Source organism: Sander vitreus, chromosome 4 (genome assembly GCF_031162955.1).
Source record: "Sander vitreus isolate 19-12246 chromosome 4, sanVit1, whole genome shotgun sequence".
NCBI classification, from domain to species: domain Eukaryota; kingdom Metazoa; phylum Chordata; class Actinopteri; order Perciformes; family Percidae; genus Sander; species Sander vitreus.
The window spans coordinates 20062755-20081867 of record NC_135858.1 but is presented as its reverse complement, the minus strand read 5'-3'; the positions used below and the strand labels follow the sequence as shown (position 1 = coordinate 20081867).

Sequence of the window (19113 nt, the reverse complement as noted above, 5' to 3'; positions counted from 1 at the left end):
GTGTTTGTGTGATACGAAGGAAGACTGACACAAAGAGAGTCAGGGTGAAGGGCAGCTTTATTTACACTGGAGTCAAATCACACTCAACCTTCTTGACATAAGCCCTTCTCGTCAATGTTTTGTTTTCTAGTAAACAGTTACATCTACAGGCAGACGTGTCGGTCACAAAGCAGCAAAATCTGTGGCTGCAGGGGCTTTGAGTGTAGAGACATGCTGTAGTGTGAATGCACAGGTTGGCTACTGAAATGTAGTTGGCTTAAAGGAGTATTTCAGTTTTTTGGTAAATCTTCGCTTTCTGGTGGCGAGTTAGATTACTGAAATGTCTGAACTAACTGATGCCCCTCTACACGCCTGTGCACTCGCCTCTTTCGTTGAGCAGTGACATTTAGCACACAAAAGTCTGTGGCTTATGGGTAATGCTGTTTCAAGAGATGCACCGATTGACCAGCCGGTGACCGGAATTGGCCGATTTTCACATCATCGGCCATGACCGGCGACCTGCCGGTCAGACTGACATGCCGATTTTATGCCGGTCAAATGCACTCGGGCGCCGCATGATTTACATCGCGCAACAGCAACATCACACGTGCACATGCAGGGTTTTCGCTGTCTGCATGTAGCACTGCCGCTCAATCAGCTGTTTAAGAAATGTCATAAAGTCGTAATTATACACGGCTGAAACAGTCAGCTGCTCTCTCTCCCCTCCGAGGCTGAAAAACTGGAACATGAAAACCACACTCACGCGGGTCCCGTGAAATATGACAGCTACAGTTTATCGGAAAATAGCGTTGGGCACACTGACTTTGATGAGTGTATCAGACCCCAGATGAGACAAGAAGCTAACGTTAGCAAACGCTGTGTGGTCCCTCTGCTTCTGACGCCCCGCTGGCCACTGTAGGAGACAAAAAAAAAAAAAAGAAACGCTGTATTCCTCTGACACGCTGTATTAACGTTACCGTTTAAAACGCTTTCCAGGTTAGTGGGGGTGCATACCACTTAAAACCAACATTAAAAACATAGTAATCTTTAAAGAGTTTAGTTTTGTTGTTAAACTGTGTGTAAAATGAGCAGTGACGTTAAGTCATCTGTTTCAGGTAACGGCACTCTAGGGTAGCCTACCGTCTATTTGCTGGATTGTTCTGAGGTAACCGTCGGTAGCTAACGTTAGCAGATAAGCCTGTTGACAGCAACGGCATTGTTCACATTTATGCACAATGACACATAAAGCAAACTTGCTAAAAAAGGAACTACACGCTGTTTAGGTAACGTTACTGTTGACGTTCAAACAGGCCTGTGTGTGTGTTTTGAGAAATATCTTTATACTGCATTAAGGCTATATTTATTTTATTTTTGTTATTTTTATATTATTTTATTGCCATTACCTGTTTTCCCTGTTTTCATACATACAGAAGATTAGTTTGCTAAATATATCACATTTGTTTAGTTGGATATTGGATTTGAAAAGAAGGAAATGGTTCTTCCATAACATTGCACTTTAGATGTGTGTTAATTTCCCACACCAGGAGTAATTTATATAGTTGTATTTTATAGCGATCAATTATCTATTTAAAAAATGTTCTATGCAAAATGTAACATTTTCTATTAAAGAAAAGATAGAAAATAAATATTTGTGTGTGCTGTAAAGTGGTTAGAAAAAATGAAATCGGAATCGGCTAAAATCGGTATCGGCTGGCCTAACTCAAAGAAAATCGGAAATCGGAATCGGCCTAGAAAGCTGTAATCGGTGCATCTCTAGCTGTTTCGTTAAATGCCTCTTAAACCAGAAATATCCTTCCTTATCTAGACATACAGTATGAAGTGAGCCACACGACGTACTGCTGAGAAAGCCACTGTTCCACGGCTGTATTTTGGTTTTTGTTATTAGCATTGTTAAAAATGTCAGTTGTATTTTTAATGAGGTTGTCTTTCTTCTGGAACAGGACCTGGAAGTTTTGGTTTCACTTTGGCTCTCTGTAGGGATCTGCTTTCGGGGCAACTTGCAGCTAACCAGAGTAGCGTCCCATTCATCTTGTTTGTTTACTGTACGTGTGCGGCTGTTGGTTGCTGTCGATTTAGCATGTGTACATGCTAGAGAAGTAGTAGCAAATGAGCAGGTTGAAAATAATGGAATTTTCCTTGGTTAAGGTGCCCTTCAGCATGAAAGTAAATCCCAAATGCTTTAGCGAAGCTGCTCAGTGGTAAACAGGAGAAATCTGTGTGGAAGCAGGGTGTTGCTGAAGAGCATCATGAGTACTCAGCCATATTTCCCTGGACAATTAAAGGTCGGAAAAAGCCCTGTTAAGTACTGTATTGTAAACAAGTGCAGGGTTAATGATTTTAAGTTGATTGATAGTTTTAACGGTGCAGATAGGGCACGTGACACCACATCGTGTGGGTTGTATCCTCAGTGTAACAATATTGGAAAGACAGAGGGAGAGGCTGCGGGTGTGGAGAGGGAAAACATAGACCGCCGAAAATGAGGTTCTCAGTTTACAGTGGGATATCTCGAGCCGCAGAATGCAGATAGTGGTACAGTAGGTAAGAAGAATGATTATTAAGTCGATCAAAGTGAGTGCAATCCTACTAATTGCTCCCGTAATGTTCTCAGCTCTGTACTGCTGGATTAGACTTCTCTCTCCAGAGACGCCACAGGGATGGGCACACCGGCACACTCTCACTCACACACACACACTCTCACTCACTCACTCACTCACTCACACACACACACACACACACACACACACACACACACACACACACACACACAGCTGACTCTTTCATGATCCATGTAAATCCGTGAGACCCAGTGATAATGGTGAAAAGTCTACCTGGAACAGAACCGATGAAATAGATTGGGGGATGCAGAGCAGTCAAACCACACAGTTAATGTTATTTTGTACCACCAATCAAATTCAAACCTGAAGAATAACATTATAGACTGCTGATAAACATGGCCGTAGCATTGTTGATATTACCCATTATCGATTAAATATTCAAGTAATTTGTTAAAAATACCAAACATTTGGTGCTTCCAGTTGTTCAAATGTGAGGGTTGGATACTTTTCTCTGTTTTTATATTATTGTAAATTGAATATTGTTCAATTTTGGACTGGTCAAACAAAACGAGACATTTGCAGACATCCCAACGGGCTCAAGGTAGATAAAGATTAAATGATCAACAGATCAATCAGTTATCAAAATAATCCTTAGTTGCAGGCCTAATTCGATTCGGATTTATTTCTCTGCCATGTTGAACTTTTATGGCGCTTCAATCTTATAATCTAATATGGGATGAGTGAGTTCCAAATAGCAATGCTCACTCTTATAGGCTGAGACAACTGTCAATCATGCAAACTCCCCCAAAACATACCTCATTTAAGAAGAAATCTTAACAGACTTTATGTATATTTCGAGACAGAAGTTTGGCCTCTTTGCTTGTCAAAATAGATTGAGATAGAGTTGTGACATTAAGTGTAGTGTATCCAGTGCAGCCATCTGTGAGTGAATTAGTCTTAAAAATCTCAATAATTGTTGTTATTGCAGGACACAGCTAAACTTGAAGTTTAGCTCAGAAAAACAGGTCCTGGGAACAGTTAGATGTCCAGTTTTATGATTAGCTCGTTTCCTTATTTATGTGATGATATATTGTCGGTTTTTCTTTAAACGATATTTGTTCTAGTATGACAGTGAGGAATGTTTGCTGTATTGTACATTTTTAAATCCTTTGTGGCATTGCCAAACTGTGGGGCATCAGCGTAGCTAAGAGACGTATGCTTACTAGCAGAAAGAAGGAAATAGTAGCTGGAGGATTGCATTTCATTCAAGTCGACAAAAGGGACATCGCCCTGATTCCTGCACCTTTAAACGCCTTCGGCTGTGACTCTGATTGTGAATTCAGAGAGAAATACTGATTTACCTCCTCACCATTTTTCAGAATCACTGGCCATCACATGTTGGTATGGGCTATGGCTGAAAGAAGAGACACTGGAACAGGAGCTTGACTTTAAAATGGCGGGGGTTATAGATTTGCATTCAACTTCACTTGCCCAGGTTCAATTTATAACTCGGTGTCACAGGAAAGGTCTTAGGGCACAGTCATGTGATTCCTGTCTACTTTATTTCAAGTAAAATACTCCACAAAAAGGTGTATCTTTAAATTACTAATCCCATAGGTAAGATTCCAGCTATGAGCTTTTATTTCCAACTGCTGTCACTTGAAGGACATTTTCATCTGACAAATAAATTGTTTCTTTTTTAATGAAGGAATCAATCAGTTGATTTATTGTAATTTTAGTAATTCACATATTCAGTCACACTGCAGGAAAATAAGAGTCACAGTTCTGACTGACAGGCTGTTTTCATCATTGTTAATCTTTCCTTAAATTTGCTGGACAGCACGGTACATTACTGCTGAGCTGTGGGGGAAGAAGTCAAGTGTGGTGGTCACAGAATTGAGTCCTACCTGGCAGTAAAGCGATGGATTAAAGGAGGAATTTAGAGTGGCTGTGACAGACAGAATCACCTGAGCTTCAACTGGGCCAAAGACCACAAAAGTCTTTGCCAAAGGACCGTAGGAAAGCCAGCATGAAAGTAATCTAGTGTATGCCACTTAGACAAAACAGTCATTTAATTTTTCAAATATTTAAGATCCAAATACTGTATTGTAGGCAGCTCTGTGTTGATCCTACAAATGGTGTGCCCAAGTTGAAAACGTTTTTAATTTAGTTCCTTTTAATCAATAACATTTGTTTTCTTTTATTTAAATGTTATAAATTAGCCTACTTATGTCTAAGTTTGTGCCCATTGCAACACAACAAAAATCAGTGTCTGCTGCTATCCCATTAAAACTTCCCTCGAAACCATGAATTTCAAAAGAAAAATCAGTACTTGCTGAGAAGCGTTTATCATGGACCCCGTGAACCATTCCTTGTAGAAAATCTCCAGTGTAATTTAAAAAAAGGATGTTGCTGTCAATCCAGGAAATGAATTTTTCTCTGCAACGTTCACTTTTTGAAGTTAGTTTTTTATGTACAAGCATTATGAAGTGTTCCTGGTCACTCCTCTCTGTCCCTCCATGTGGCTCAGATCAGTGAAGTGTGGAAAACTGTCCACACTGTCTGCCCTTGTGATTAACGCTGTGGTCCTGCTTGTGCATTTGATTGACAGGCATCACCCAGGAGATGATCAACGAAACACGAGCGTCAACAGAGAGAAGGATGCTGGGAGACATTCAGGAACTGCTGAGACGGGGAGAGGAGGTCAACCAACAGGACTCTCAGGGAGCCACGCTGGTGAGACTTTTTGCTCCATTAGTTTTGACTTTTCTCTACCAATATCAATTTTAAACAAGCTAACTAAATGTTTTTCGTCATTTCAGCAATTAAGAAATATGGCTGAATCAAAATATCTCTTCTCTTAGGACCAGGGTGTAAAGAAAATGTCAAAACACCAGACAAAATATTAAAACCGTACAATAAAAGTTTGTTTTTAAAGTACATACAAGGTAAAAATGAAATAAAACAAAGTAGCAGTTAAAATGTAACAAGATGACTAGCATGGGTGTGTATTTGTTTTGTTGATTAATTTTAGTACGAAGGGGCCATGTAAAATAATCATACATGACAGTTACTATTTTTTGGAATGTGCCAACAATACCAATAATAACCAACAATGCTGTTGGTCTTGAGGCAATACATTGTTTTTTTCCTATGGAAAATTATCTTGCTGAAAGGTTTCATTTGAAAAAGGTTTAAAAAGGAAGCGGGGGACACACCTGAGTGTGGCATTTAAAGCTGCTGCACCAGCAGTAGCAGCCTGTATTGACACCAGACAGGGTGCATCCATAGATTCATGCAGTTTATGTGCACTGACACCATTGTTGTGTTGCCACAGAAACTGGGATTTATTACACCAGCCAACATTTTAATATGAATGATATGGCAATAAGACAGGACATGATCCTAAAGCTGTTTGGGCATATAATTGGGTAGACATGATTGATCATTAGCTTGCAGCTGTAAAAAAGAAATAGAAAAAAGAGAGACTACACACGCTAAGTAACTCTTTCACAGCTGCCTGCAGACTCTGTCAAGAGTCTAAGCTGTCATGGTGTGACTTCTGTGACAAATGTGCTGCAGAAACACACATGACTCTTATAAAATGATCAAACATCACAGATCTGCACTAAGAGGAAAAAGGAAAAGGTGTGTAAATATTCAGAGGACCAGCTTTATTATAAATTCACCTTTTAATGATTATGCGCTTTGCAACACTGGCCCATAAGGCTATAAAACCGTTGAAGCTAATCAGGCATTTAGAGACTCATTATAATCTTCTTAAAGGCAAATCAGCCATAGGATTTCACAATGCTCTGCAGATATGAAATTGATGTGTTCGTGAGCACTGAATACACCTGCAGTCATAATATAAAAATTATGCAATGTTAGATTAGAATAAACCTTTAATGATGAATATGTATGCATGAAGGAAAACAAAAATACATTGAGAATTGACTGACAATCCTAAAAGCTAAATTATCACAGCTGAATACATAATAATGATGATGATGATGATGCTGCTGCTAATAATAATGATAATTTACTTAAAATTTAAACAATTCACCACTGGCCTAATAAATGAGCACAAAAGCTTTGAAAAAAAGATTGGCATTAATTAGAAATGCATTGAAACAAAAGATAACTTCAAAGGGGATGATACATTAATTAACAAATATGGCAAAGAAAAGAAAAGAAGACGTCTGTGTTATTATCAGCAATAACAAAAGCCTGGCTGAGGTGAAGTGGCACATTTAGCCAAAATAAATTAACGATACACACGGCTGCTGTAGGTTTGCATCGGTAAGGCAATATAAACTCTTAATGCAGCCATCACGTCCTTGTGGTATAAAACTGCTTTCATTCTTGCACGTTATGTCAAATGCATTAGAGAGGACCAAAGCATGCATGGGAATGATATGAAGACACTTTCTTTTGCTTTAAATAGTGAGTCACAGCCACATGCTCCTGTGTGGATAATTCATTTGTTTTAGTTTTATTGGTGAGGTGTACCTACTAAAGTGGTCACTGAGTTTGTTTTGGAAGTTCGGTGCACTGATGCATGAAAAAGTCAAGTAAGGCACAAAAATATCGTTGGCATATAATTTCCTGAGTGGGGCATATAATGTCCCATGCCTTAATGAAGTCTTTTAAATATAAGGGCTTTATCTACGCTGGGGAAACAACGTGACAGATCACTGGATGAAAATAGCCAGGAGACATTACATGATAGTAGTCCAAAATAACCCTGTTAAGCTTTAAAGTCTAACCACAGATTGTCTGATTGAGCTGCTTGTCCCCTTGCTTTTATGCGTCCTGTTAATCTTCATTCGAGCATGATGAAGCAAACTAGAGCATGCCTTATTAAAATCTCTGGCAAAGAAGAGAGGAAGATTTTTGTATCCTTGTTTTGATTGGCTGCCAGGGACAATGATTTTCATCTCGTGGTTGCAAATGGGTTGATCAAACGAGAGACAATTCATTTAATTCACAGATATCTCAGTTTAATTTAACTGATGTAAACAAATGGTACATCACTCAAAGGGAGAGAGGAAGTACAACCTGCAGTATATTGGTGTCACCCACTCTTGAGATCTGGCAACACACATAAGTTAACATCAACTAACGTTCGCATACGCCCTAACAAAATCATCTTATACCACACACTTTGATATGATCACATACATATTTTATATCAGCTTCTGCAGCGCCTCATCAAACATATGATGTAGCTGAAACAATTAGTTGTTCAATCACTTCAATCACAAATTAAATGATCAGCAGCAGTTTCAATTAATCAATCTTTTTCTTTTTCAAGCAAAAATGCCAAAACATTACTGTTCCCAGCATCTCATATGTGAATGTTTAATGTCTTCTATGAGAGTAAATTAAATATCTTTGGGTTTTGGAGTGCTAGTCAAGATGTCACCTATGGCTCTGGAAACTTGCGATTGGCATCTTTCTATTTATAATTTGTAATTCACCCCTATGTATTTGTTATCTTTGGAAACTTTGGTATCACCACAATAATTTAAAGTAAAGGACAGTGGGTATGCATGTTTGGCTGTACAACTTAAGTGTGTACTGACTAAGACTAGAGTTGATATCCTGATAGAATAGATATATTAATCTTCCTGGTATAATGGTTTCCTCATTCAAGTCTGACCTGGGACATCTCAGGCCAGCAGGATCAGTTTGTATCTCTAACTCTTAATGCAGTTCAGTTTACAAACTGCAGAAGCGCTGTTTCAGCTGGACCCAGCACCCCATCAGCCTTTTTACAATGTTGTGTACTTAATCTGACAAAACATTAGTGATTGAACGTGCCCAGTGATGCACCCACATCCCCAAATTTGGACCCAAGTGAATATCTGATGTACATTTTTGCAGGTGTAGTGCGATGTCCTATATGGTCAGCATTTTTGAGTTAGTATTACTTTATTATTTGGCATCTAAATTGTGTCTTTAGTGTGAAATCCACGCTGGATTTTATGCACAGAGCGTCTGTGCACTGGAACAAATCTAATTATTGTTCCTCCTCTGCCCTTGTAGCTCCACATCACAGCAGCAAGTGGCTACGTGCAGGCTGCAGAGCTGCTGCTGGAGGGGGGGGCTCGCATGGACCTGAGAGACTCGGATGGATGGCAGCCTCTTCACGCTGCAGCGTGTTGGGGTCAGGTAAGGTAAACATAGCGGACAGATGAGCGCATACATAAAGGTTTCTGAAACCATTAACTTGTAATTTTCTGCTGCTGTTTCAGATGCATGTGGCAGAGCTGTTGGTGTCTCATGGAGCCAGTCTCAATGCAAAGACCTTCCTAGATGAGACCCCCATCGGTATATTTACACCTCACTCTTTATCAATGCACCTGGTGGGGGATTAAAAAAACAAAAAACAAATATCAAACCTCAGCAGGGTCTCATTTCCAGATTTTTCAGTCAGTGCAAGTGTTAACATGAGTTTGTTCTGTTGTTCTTGTTAAGACAAATCTAAACCTTTTTTGTGCTGTTTTCAGTACTAGTCAGCTTTTGTTTTGATGGTTGGAAAATTATAAAAAAAATGGTGACGTTTTACAACTTCAGTATATGTTAACAGTCAGTGTAAGAAACTACTGTATTAGATAGATAGATATTTTATTTATTTTTTCATCCATCCCGAGGGAAATTTTAGGCATCCAGTAGCTTAGACAACCATAACACAACAAACGCACATATATCTCACATACATACAAATCACTCACAGAAATGTAAAGAGTTAAAGGTGCTAAGGTAGACTGTGTGCAATGGTGGTAGTGCAAAAGAGAACAGTGTAGGGATTTAGCACCACTAAGGATAAGTATCTAAACAAATTCATTTTAGAAACCTGGTTTTGTTAATATCTGTAAGAGAGTAGCAAAGCACAACAAACAGTTTTATTTGAAAGGAGCTGACATTTCCTGTCCTTCATCCTTCTCATTTGAAGATCTGTGTGAGGATGAGGAGTTCAGAGCCATCCTGCTGGACCTGAAACACAAACACGACATTATCATGAAGTCACAGCTCAAACACAAGACCTCACTGTGCAGGCGAACGTCTAGTGCAGGGAGTCGTGGGTAAGTGCTGACATCTGCTGGTGTTACTACTGCTACTACAAATGGTATTTAACATTGTTTATTTACTTTGTTGTTGTTGTTTTTTTACCCCCAAAGAGACCTTCTTGTCCTTGCCAATGAAGGGTGCTGTTAGTACAGTGTGCAGATTCTTTTGTCTGAGTTCTGCCTTCTGCAGTGTTTCTGTAAATGTTTCTCTGATGTTTAGACTGTTTTAGATGAGCAGAGCAGCCTCCATTAATCTTCAAATGTAAAATGTAAGAAGTATAAGATATTCTAGAAAGTATAATCTAGAAATGAGTATTGTATGAATTGTGATTGCGCTTAGAAATGCTTTATTCATATTTGTTGGCATGTTTCTTTCATTCTTGCACTTTCTCACTGGAAACTCTTGTGTCCACAGGAAAGTGGTGCGGCGAGCCAGCCTGTCGGACAGACATAACTTGTGTCGGAAAGAGTACGAGACGGAGGCCATCGTGTGGAGGGGAGGGAGGGAGGAGCAGGATGAAAAAGAGAAAGAATCTGATCAGGAGAATAACCAGGTGGTTAAAGTGAGTCTTCAGGTTATTCATGTTTTGTTCTTGTTGCTTTTATTATTATCAGGTAAACCTAAGCATAGTTACACATTTGTTTTTTGTTATACACAGTTTTAAAAGTGGCATTTGAGAAATGATCCTGTGTTTTAGTCAGTTTTGTTGTTTTAATGTTTTAACTTCCTGCACAAAACTTGCCAGATATATATGACTTATGACTTAGATATTTTCGCACAGCCAGCACGGCAGTAATCATCTACCCCACACATCTGAGTCTAAATGTCAGATTTCAGTGTAGGTGTGTCAGAGTTATGGAGGCTTCCCTCAGAACTCTCTTGATGATCAAACCGTCACACAGGAAGAAACCCACAATGGAAAAAAAAAAAAAAACTGCAAGACAATCCTCCACCAACAGTGCACTCAATAGATAAGACTGCCACATACCATGTGAGTGCTACAGTTGCTTTTCCTCTACTGGAAAAACATTCTCACTGTTAAGCTTCCACACACTGACTGACACATAGGAATGATGATCTGAAATGGAAGTACATTGGTGGAAGAAAAGTACATTTGAACCTTTTAGCACAAAAGAAACCCCTGGCATACATCGAGCAACAACTTTCTTTCTCTATATACAAATACAGTAAATGGGCTTTACATCTCATTTTATTTGAGCTCAAGCACCAGATCAAAGATATCAATCTCCCCCTTACAGAGTCAGGCCGGCGTGTATTTAATCATCTAAAAGAGAAGACTCAGAGGGATTAAAGTTATCTCTATGTTCTTGATGTCCCGCAGGTCAAGCCAGTCATAGCTGTGGAGCTGCCAGACACGCCCAAGCTGCCCACCATCCTCAAAGATGGCAGCAGCAAACAGAACGGGCTCATCTCCACGATGACGTCCACGCCGCCGCAAGCGCCCTCTAATGGTAACACGGCATCGCTTGATTCCTCCACTCAGGAGGAAGCCTGCCCGAGAGAGCGCGCTCAGACTCTGTCTGAGCTCAAGAAACAGAGGTCTGCCGCCAAATTGTTGAATCACCCCTTGTTCAACGGTCACCTAGGTAACGGCTCCACAGACTCCTTCACTGATGCAAAAAGCAACTCCGAGGACCCCCGCATGCCGTTGGTCTCCTCCAATGGGAACGCGGTTTACTACACGCCAGCCAGTGGCGACCCACCCCTCCTCAAACTGAAACAGCCAATAGAGGAAGAGCAGCCGAAGGCGCAAACCTGCTGCTGCGTGTCATAGCACAGCACCCTGGTCACTTGACTGGTGACGGAACAGTGTTTGCACAGAGAAGCAAGGAATGTGCTGTAAGAGTGAGGAAAGGAAGGAAGGAAAGAAAGTGTGTTCCTGTCTTTTAACATCCTTTTCCTCCACGCCTTTAAACTTCTCTCAGAGAATGTGGCTGGCCTGAAGAAAGGTTTAGAAACTTATCCTTGTACCTCCCTCCCATTAGACTCCTGCTACAATAGGAGACATATTCCCCAAACACAGACGTGTTTCAAGTGTAGCAGAGAAGAAAAAAGGAACTGGGCAGTGTCACTTGGATTAAAATTCCTTTTCTTAAATGGAGTCTATCTACAAGACAAATGGATGGAAAGAGTGCAAGAAGCTGTGACTCTGGTGTGGACACATTTTATGAAAGCTTTTCACAGGGAAAGGGTCGAAAAATTTGAATCAGGGAAGTAGAGAAGAGCTCAAGGTACAAGGTGCATGTTCTGCCCTCAGAGATGAGGGATTTTTTTTCTACCTTACATGTGGATGGTTATCATGTAATTGAACATTTTCTTCAAGACAAACTGACATTGTTGTCAAACCACAATATTCTTGTTTTCAAATGTGCAGGCCATCAAAGAACGGTCCACAGATGTATCGCATTACATCACGTTGTACTACAACATATCAGAAATGGTGAAACGTAACAAAAAGAGCTCTGTGACGTCTCTTATGAAGTATCTGTCATGTTAAAATACTGCGTGCGTAAGTAAAGTGAAGGAATGCCATGAATCAGTGGTAAAGCAGTCAGGAAGTGTACTTCTACAGCGAGAGATAACCGGAAAGAGTATAGTTCTGCACTAGTGTTTGAAACGGTCATTATATTCTGTCAACTATAGTTCACCTCACCGTCCTCTCATATCAAGCCTGAACTGACAGCTCTGTTTTATGCATAACCCTCTTTGTGCTCTCTCGTTTAGGTAATTTAAGCAAACATGGTTTAAAAATGACTGTACATTTCTTTATTTATGAAATGAATGCAATGTGTTAAAAAAAACAAAAAAAACATTATGGTTCCTTAAGTTGAGTGTATTTATTATTGTGGATGGAGTGTGGAGAGAGTGAATGCAATATAAGATGAGCTGGGGAGTCTTCCAGCAAAGCACCTTCTGACATGGAACTGATAAGTGAAGTAAGGGTTACTGTCTGCTAAGTGTACATGTTATTAAAATCACACAAACAAGCCATCCTATATTGGACATTTGTGTCACTACAAATGACTATTTGTTCATGTTTTGGGTTGTTTTTTTTCTTCTGGTGGCCATTGTGTGGCTTTGTCTTCTCCCAGTCACTCTATATGTTTCATTAACAGAAATTGTAAATGTCATGTAATGTATTACTGTAAGTATAGTATGGTTTGTATGCCACACATGGATTTGGCAGTCTCTGAAGCGAGCCCACATCATTGTATCAGGTGCACTTAAATGCATCATGGCTTCAACATAAAATATAAAAACTACTAGAAAACAAATGTACTAGAAGTAGCTTCTCTGCTTAATTGAAGAAATAGTTGACAGGTTAGTTGAGAAGATTGATAGCACTCATTTATGTACGCTAAAAGTTGTAGCTGGAGCCAGCAGCTGGTTAGCTTAGCGCTGCCTACCAGCACCAAACTTATTTTTTTGGCCATTGACTTTGATTAAGTAACTTCCTGGTTCGATACCAGTCCGGCACATAACCTGTTGGAAAACCACAACGTTTTTGGTTTTAGTACAGACTAAACAAACGAGATGCAAGGTGTTAACTGATCTTTTTCACAGCACATACAGCATTTTGACTCATCATAGCAGGAAAAGCACAGATGAAACTTCTAACACCAACAATGGCTTCGTTCCATTAAGTGTACCAGGAAGCCTCTCCAGTGAGCCAAGGTGTGCAATACCAAACCTGGCTCACCTAAATCTTAATGGAATACATCCATCATTGTTATTAATTACACATGTGCCTTTTCTGCTTTGACATGTCAAAATGCCTGCTGTGAAAAAGTGAGCTTTTACCCATGCTGGTAGGCAGATTTTTGTTTTGCAGAGCCAGGCTAGCTGTTTCCCCTGATTCCAGTTTTTCCAGCTTCATATATTTAACACACAGATGAGTGTGGTATCAATCTCCTCATCTAATTCTCAGCAAGAAAGTGGATAAATATATTTCCCAAAATATTTAACTCAACATTCTACTTTTTCTTTAATCTCCTTGTGAGTGCCAAAGAGTCATCCATGAATAAAACAATTTATAAGGACATTTTAAACTGTGGGGGAAGACTTTCTTTGTTTCTGATGTCCAACCCCTTTAAACATTGGATTACCCACAATGCCACTACCACTTTATCCCCACAACTTCAACTGTACAGTGTCAAATATTTTGTACAGATGCGTTTGTAAATATGTTTGTATAAGTATGTCCTTATCTGGTCCCATGATATGCATTTACATGTCTGTGTTGTTACTGTTGAAGAAAAATACAATTACCCACATTGATGAACAGTGTTGATAGAGATTTGGTTGTCGAGGGGGAAACGGAGTCTATTTAGACCCCCTCAGTAGTCCAACAGTCTAAAATCTATCTGGAAAGTCGAGTGCACCGAGGTGTCATCATCATACTTGGTATGTTTTTTCCTGCTGTTGCGGTGACCAGCGTCTGTGGTCTTTTTCTGCAAATGTCAGTTTTTATGTTAAGTTCTCATAGGAAGAAGTTTGTTTTTTAACTCAATTTGAGGAAGTACAAACTAAGTCACATTCAAAGAGATTGCTATATCCTCTATTTTTGGTTCCTTTTTAAGAAGTGTCTAAAGGCAGTGACATCATCTTGTTATGAGTCAGCTTAAACTCACTGGAGTTCCTCCAGTTTGAGTTTATCCAAGCTGCTGCAATCAATGCAATTAAAATGTCAGTTCTGCTTCCTTATTAATTAATGAACTCCAGATCACATCCAATTGTAATTTTGAGCTACGACCTGGTCAGTATTAGCCACGACAGTCAGCTGTTAAAAAGAACCCTGTGTCCTCATGGTATATCTATATCAAAGCTTGTGTTTATCTGCAAGCTTTGTTGCCTATAACAATAAGATTATAAAGATGGCAAAACTACTGATTTTGTAATTACTGGAATATTGATGGTTGCATTAACATATTTTGAATAAATTGTATATTTTGAGAATTTTACATGCTCTCTTCTGAATTAGTAAAGCTGTAAAGCTCTTGTCAGGTATGATGGATTTCTTACAGTTTTATTAAGAATGTGCCCTGCAGGCGTGGACACCAGCAGACGTGTTAAACACCAGGGTGCCCGGGTAGCTCGCCCGGTTGCGCCCCATGTACAAAGGCTCAGTCCTTGCCACAGCGTTTGTGGGTTTGAATCCAACCTGCCCTTTGCTGCATGTTGTTCCCCTTTGCTCACCCCTTTCCTGTCTTAATATGTCCTGTCAAATACAGGCCTACAAATGCCCAAAAAAACATCTTTATTGGATAAAACGACATTTGAACACATCACCATAGGCATTTCATAGGTCAAACTATGATATGATTAATCGAGAAAATAATCAGATTAAGCGATAGTGAAAATAATAATTAGCTGGCAGCATGCATAGTTGTCAGCCTCAAAGGTGGATGCATCACTCTCACATTGAGAAACACTAACTACTCTTACTGTTGCTCAGCTTTTAAAAGCATCATTATTTTCTTCAAACTGTATTCAGACACTTTATTGCTGGAGTCAGATGAATATACTGTGTGCAGCTCACGTTTGCATGCCGTATGAAGGTTACGAACAATTTATCTCACTCTGCCACGTCTGCTCTGCCCTACTTCAACAGCTCTTTTCTGTTCTGAAACAGCCAGAGGCTGGACCGTCCTGCACCACACAGCTGTTAGGGTCTTGGCCCAGCATCAGCTGCTTCCTTCAATGATGTTCTGTGTTGTCTTTTTTCCCCTCTGTCTTTCTGAACTTCCTCTCATTCACTGGCTGTGGGGTCAGCAGGGTCAATATTTCTACAGGCTGCACCCAGTAGTCATTTTTCAGACACATAACAGAGAGACAAGTAAAGAAGATTAAAAAAAATGCAATAGTAATATTTAGTTAGTTTTTTTTTTAAAGAGCCACATTTTGGGGATTTCTGAACATTTCTGCCATTAAATATGTCCACTTTCAGATTCTCCTGTTGCAGTTCACATGGAAAATGGCAGCCACTGGCTACCACTGTAGCTTATTCATCACTTTCTTCACTTTCATTGCTGTTGATTTTAGGGGAGTGCCCTTTTGGCACTGATAAGTCTTATCAATATTTACAGTACCTACTGGCTAATGTACTGGTTTCATTGTAAAGTGTCTGAGTATTTTTGAAAAGCGCTGTAATGTTAAGTGTCAGCTCAGGGATTTGAAAACATAACATTAATTTGTCAAAACATCTCCATCAAGTTACAGTTCTCGATGTGTCTTAAGCAAATGTTAAGAGAATCACCCTTTCATCCGAAGCTCCCTCAGTATGTCTAAGGCATATAGACAGAGAGGACAATGGTGCTGAAAGCACGTGATTCAGGCTGCATTAACCTCCTCTGCGTGGCCTGGCTTTTGCTATTGTGCCTGAGCTACACTGAGTCCAGGCCAGCTGGCTCAGGTCCCAGTCCTTTAGTCCTCTTCACTGAAGGGAAAAGTGGATCAGTGCCAGAATGAGCATACAGACGCATACTGACCACTCTGCTGGACACATAAATGGAGGGATGATGATGGACGGCACTGAGGAGCATCCAGGAGTGCGGAGGATAAAGTAAGAAAATGAACCAATGCCAGGAGTTGCTTAGACACTGCCCACCATGATGTAGGGATGGGTGGAAAGAAGAGACGTTTGCACTGATGAAATAAAGACAGCAGGCAAATGAAGGGTGGAAGGAAGGCCTGAAAGTGGGCCTACGCTGGGAGGAGGCCAACCATTGACCATCCTGCCAGCTTGTTAGAAGACAGATAGAGGAGCTGCACAAAAAGAACACATGGATGGCTCAGTGGGTCAGAACTTCTGCCCGGTTCCCAGACTCTGTTGGACTTAACTGGGCTTCAATGTCCAATTTGACCTGAATTTAAGATGTCTGTCTGTCCTACCGCTGATAAAAGCTTATCGATCGAGGGGATTTACACTCGAGATTGAAGTTACGTACTCACTCTAGAATGAGATGTTGTCGGTGCAACAGCTACTGACACTAACGCTGACTGATATAGTTGAAATAATTATCACAATATTCATTATTTTAAGCTATACACTAGCAGCGTGGTCCAGCACAACTGAAATATCTCAACAACTATTAGATGGAGAGGGGATTTATGTTCCCCTTAGGATTAATTGGAATAACTCTGGTGATCCCCTGATTTGTCAGACAACCATTCCAACACAGATAGAAATTCTCTTTACACCCTCTGCCATTTCACCGCTCAATTCTTTAAAGCACGGGTAGCATCAGCACATTTTCTTACCATGCCTGTTTCTCGCTCCTTTTCTTTCTTTTTCACTAATATTGTAACTTTTGTACTCCATGTGTCTCGCACTGTGTTGTTGTTGTTGTTTTTATTGCTACTGCGGCAGAACCAATTGCCCCTCGGGACCAAATGAAGGTCTTCTAGCGCAATAACAGTAAAAAGCATGCTAACACACTAAACTGAGATGGTGAACATGGTAAAGATTATACCTGCTAAACATCAGCATGTTAGCATTGTCATCGTGAGCATGTTAGCTAAAACAACTTGAATTTTAACTAAAGAACAAAATGTTTAAGTTCACAAACAGTTAGGCTTGTTTCAATACACCGGATTAACTGGTTTGCTGAGTGCGTCACCAGAGCTGCAACACTTCCTTCCTTCAACGGCAAATGTCCACCTTTAAGTGTCCCAAATGAATAACTAACTGTGGGTGCAGTACTCCGTATGTACACCTCTCTCTGCATCAGTCAGGTGCCAGGTCAGGGCGCCCTAGATACTCCCAACAAACAATCACAAGCAATACTCCAGAAGAATGATTTGGAATTAGAGGAAGGATGGGTGAGTAAGTAACTGTGTGTGTTTGCCGTGGCTTCACTTATCTTGGTTTGGAACCCAACAGGATTTCTGTGTTTTTGTCTTTTAACTACACTACACATTGAATGTACTGATATTGCTGTTGAAACAATGATAATACTATATAACTCACTTTTCAACCTAATTCAGCCCAACCTAATTCACGTCTTATGGCCTGAAAACCCAATCAATGCTGACTGAGCAGAGAATGTGACATGGATGATGTCCATCCAAGAGTCGCTCAGGACAAAACATGGGAGATTCATTTCTGTAAGCCCTAATCTGACCCTTTACACCCACGTGACCTTCATTAGGGTGTAACAATATTTCTGGGGAACATTGCAGTCATCTTTTTCCATTAAATTCTCTATGACTGTACTGTCTTATGATGTTATCACATAAGGAACAAGGGCAAATGCATTCCCCTTCCTTATGGCTGTGGGAGTAACAGTACATCTGACTGATACTCGGATATGTTAATGTCACTTTTTAACATTTACACTTAGTGATGGCCCCTCACTGGCAAATAGTGTTTCATTCTGTTAGAATAATTTCATTATCAAGAATAGACCGAGACCACTGAAGAGATATTAAAGGAGGCCTTCTCCGCACCACGGAATAGTACAGACAATGACCTAATGAAAAGCTCTCTACAGCTGCTTTTTATAATAAGTGTAATGCAAGAAATCATGATACAAGAGTTGGTGTCGTCAGTTGTTATCTGGTAAGAGTCGATGACGTCTCCCCTATCTGGTCTGAGAGGGCATATATGCCTTCTGGAACACACAGACAAGGACACGCAATGGCTCCATGTTATCTTGTTTAGAGTATTCAGTATAATATTATTCTATACAAACAGTTTAATAATAACAAGAGAGAAAGTATGTATATCTAAATTTTTCTAACACATTATTTACCTAATAAAATGATATTTTACCCAACCACAAATATGAAGCTATTTTAAAGTCAGCCCACATGATCTTGTGGCTTTGCTGAGAAAAGGCCAGAAGGAAGGAAAGAATGACTCTTTTACAACTGAAAGCAGGCCGCGTTTATCACACAATGCAGCGATTACAACAGACATGAAACACTAAAAATATTTAACTTAACTTGTACAGTTATTATTGATCTTGTACTCTCCTACCACTTCCTTTTTAGTTGGGCTTTTGTAAACACGTCTGTCTGGTTTTGCAAAGGCATGCACATTGAAATGAGAAACATAAAGGGAAAGTAATACATTTAACAGCTACAGCTACTTTGAAGATCAAGACTTTACATACAAAACAGATGATCATCTTATAAATGATGATGCATTTTTATAGATTAAACTACTCAACAAGAGTAAATAAAAGGTATTTAAAGTAGTTCCACCTCAACCAGTTCAACAATTAAAATGCTGCAGTAATGCCTCATTGATAACCAAATAATACAACACTGACAGTGCATTATATCTTACTTTTTTCATGGGAGATCTGGACGGCTACAAGACATCATGCTAACTTTTGATATCTTTTCTTTCTGCTGGTTGAACAGCCTTATCTCCTGATAACACTGTATGCAACACCTAAAAAAGCACGGATAATGCCAACAACAATGAAAAGTATTTTGTATTGTTTATCATAAC

General features: G+C 39.8%; 1 protein-coding gene across 3 annotated transcripts in view; it reads left to right on the top strand.

The window, feature by feature from the left end:
* The window catches only part of ppp1r16b (protein phosphatase 1, regulatory subunit 16B), an 87583-nt gene extending 73888 nt beyond the window's left edge, over window positions 1-13695 (top strand). For 2 of the 3 annotated variants that reach the window (XM_078248933.1, XM_078248935.1), the window contains 6 exons: window positions 5167-5291; window positions 8607-8732; window positions 8816-8891; window positions 9517-9646; window positions 10047-10194; window positions 10975-13695. In XM_078248933.1, coding sequence (XP_078105059.1) covers window positions 5167-5291; window positions 8607-8732; window positions 8816-8891; window positions 9517-9646; window positions 10047-10194; window positions 10975-11427 — 1058 coding nt within the window. In that variant the 3' untranslated portion in view covers window positions 11428-13695. The remainder of the gene's footprint in view (window positions 1-5166; window positions 5292-8606; window positions 8733-8815; window positions 8892-9516; window positions 9647-10046; window positions 10195-10974) is intronic. The other variant, XM_078248934.1, reaches the window with a different exon arrangement.
* Window positions 13696-19113: the final 5418 nt, after the last annotated feature.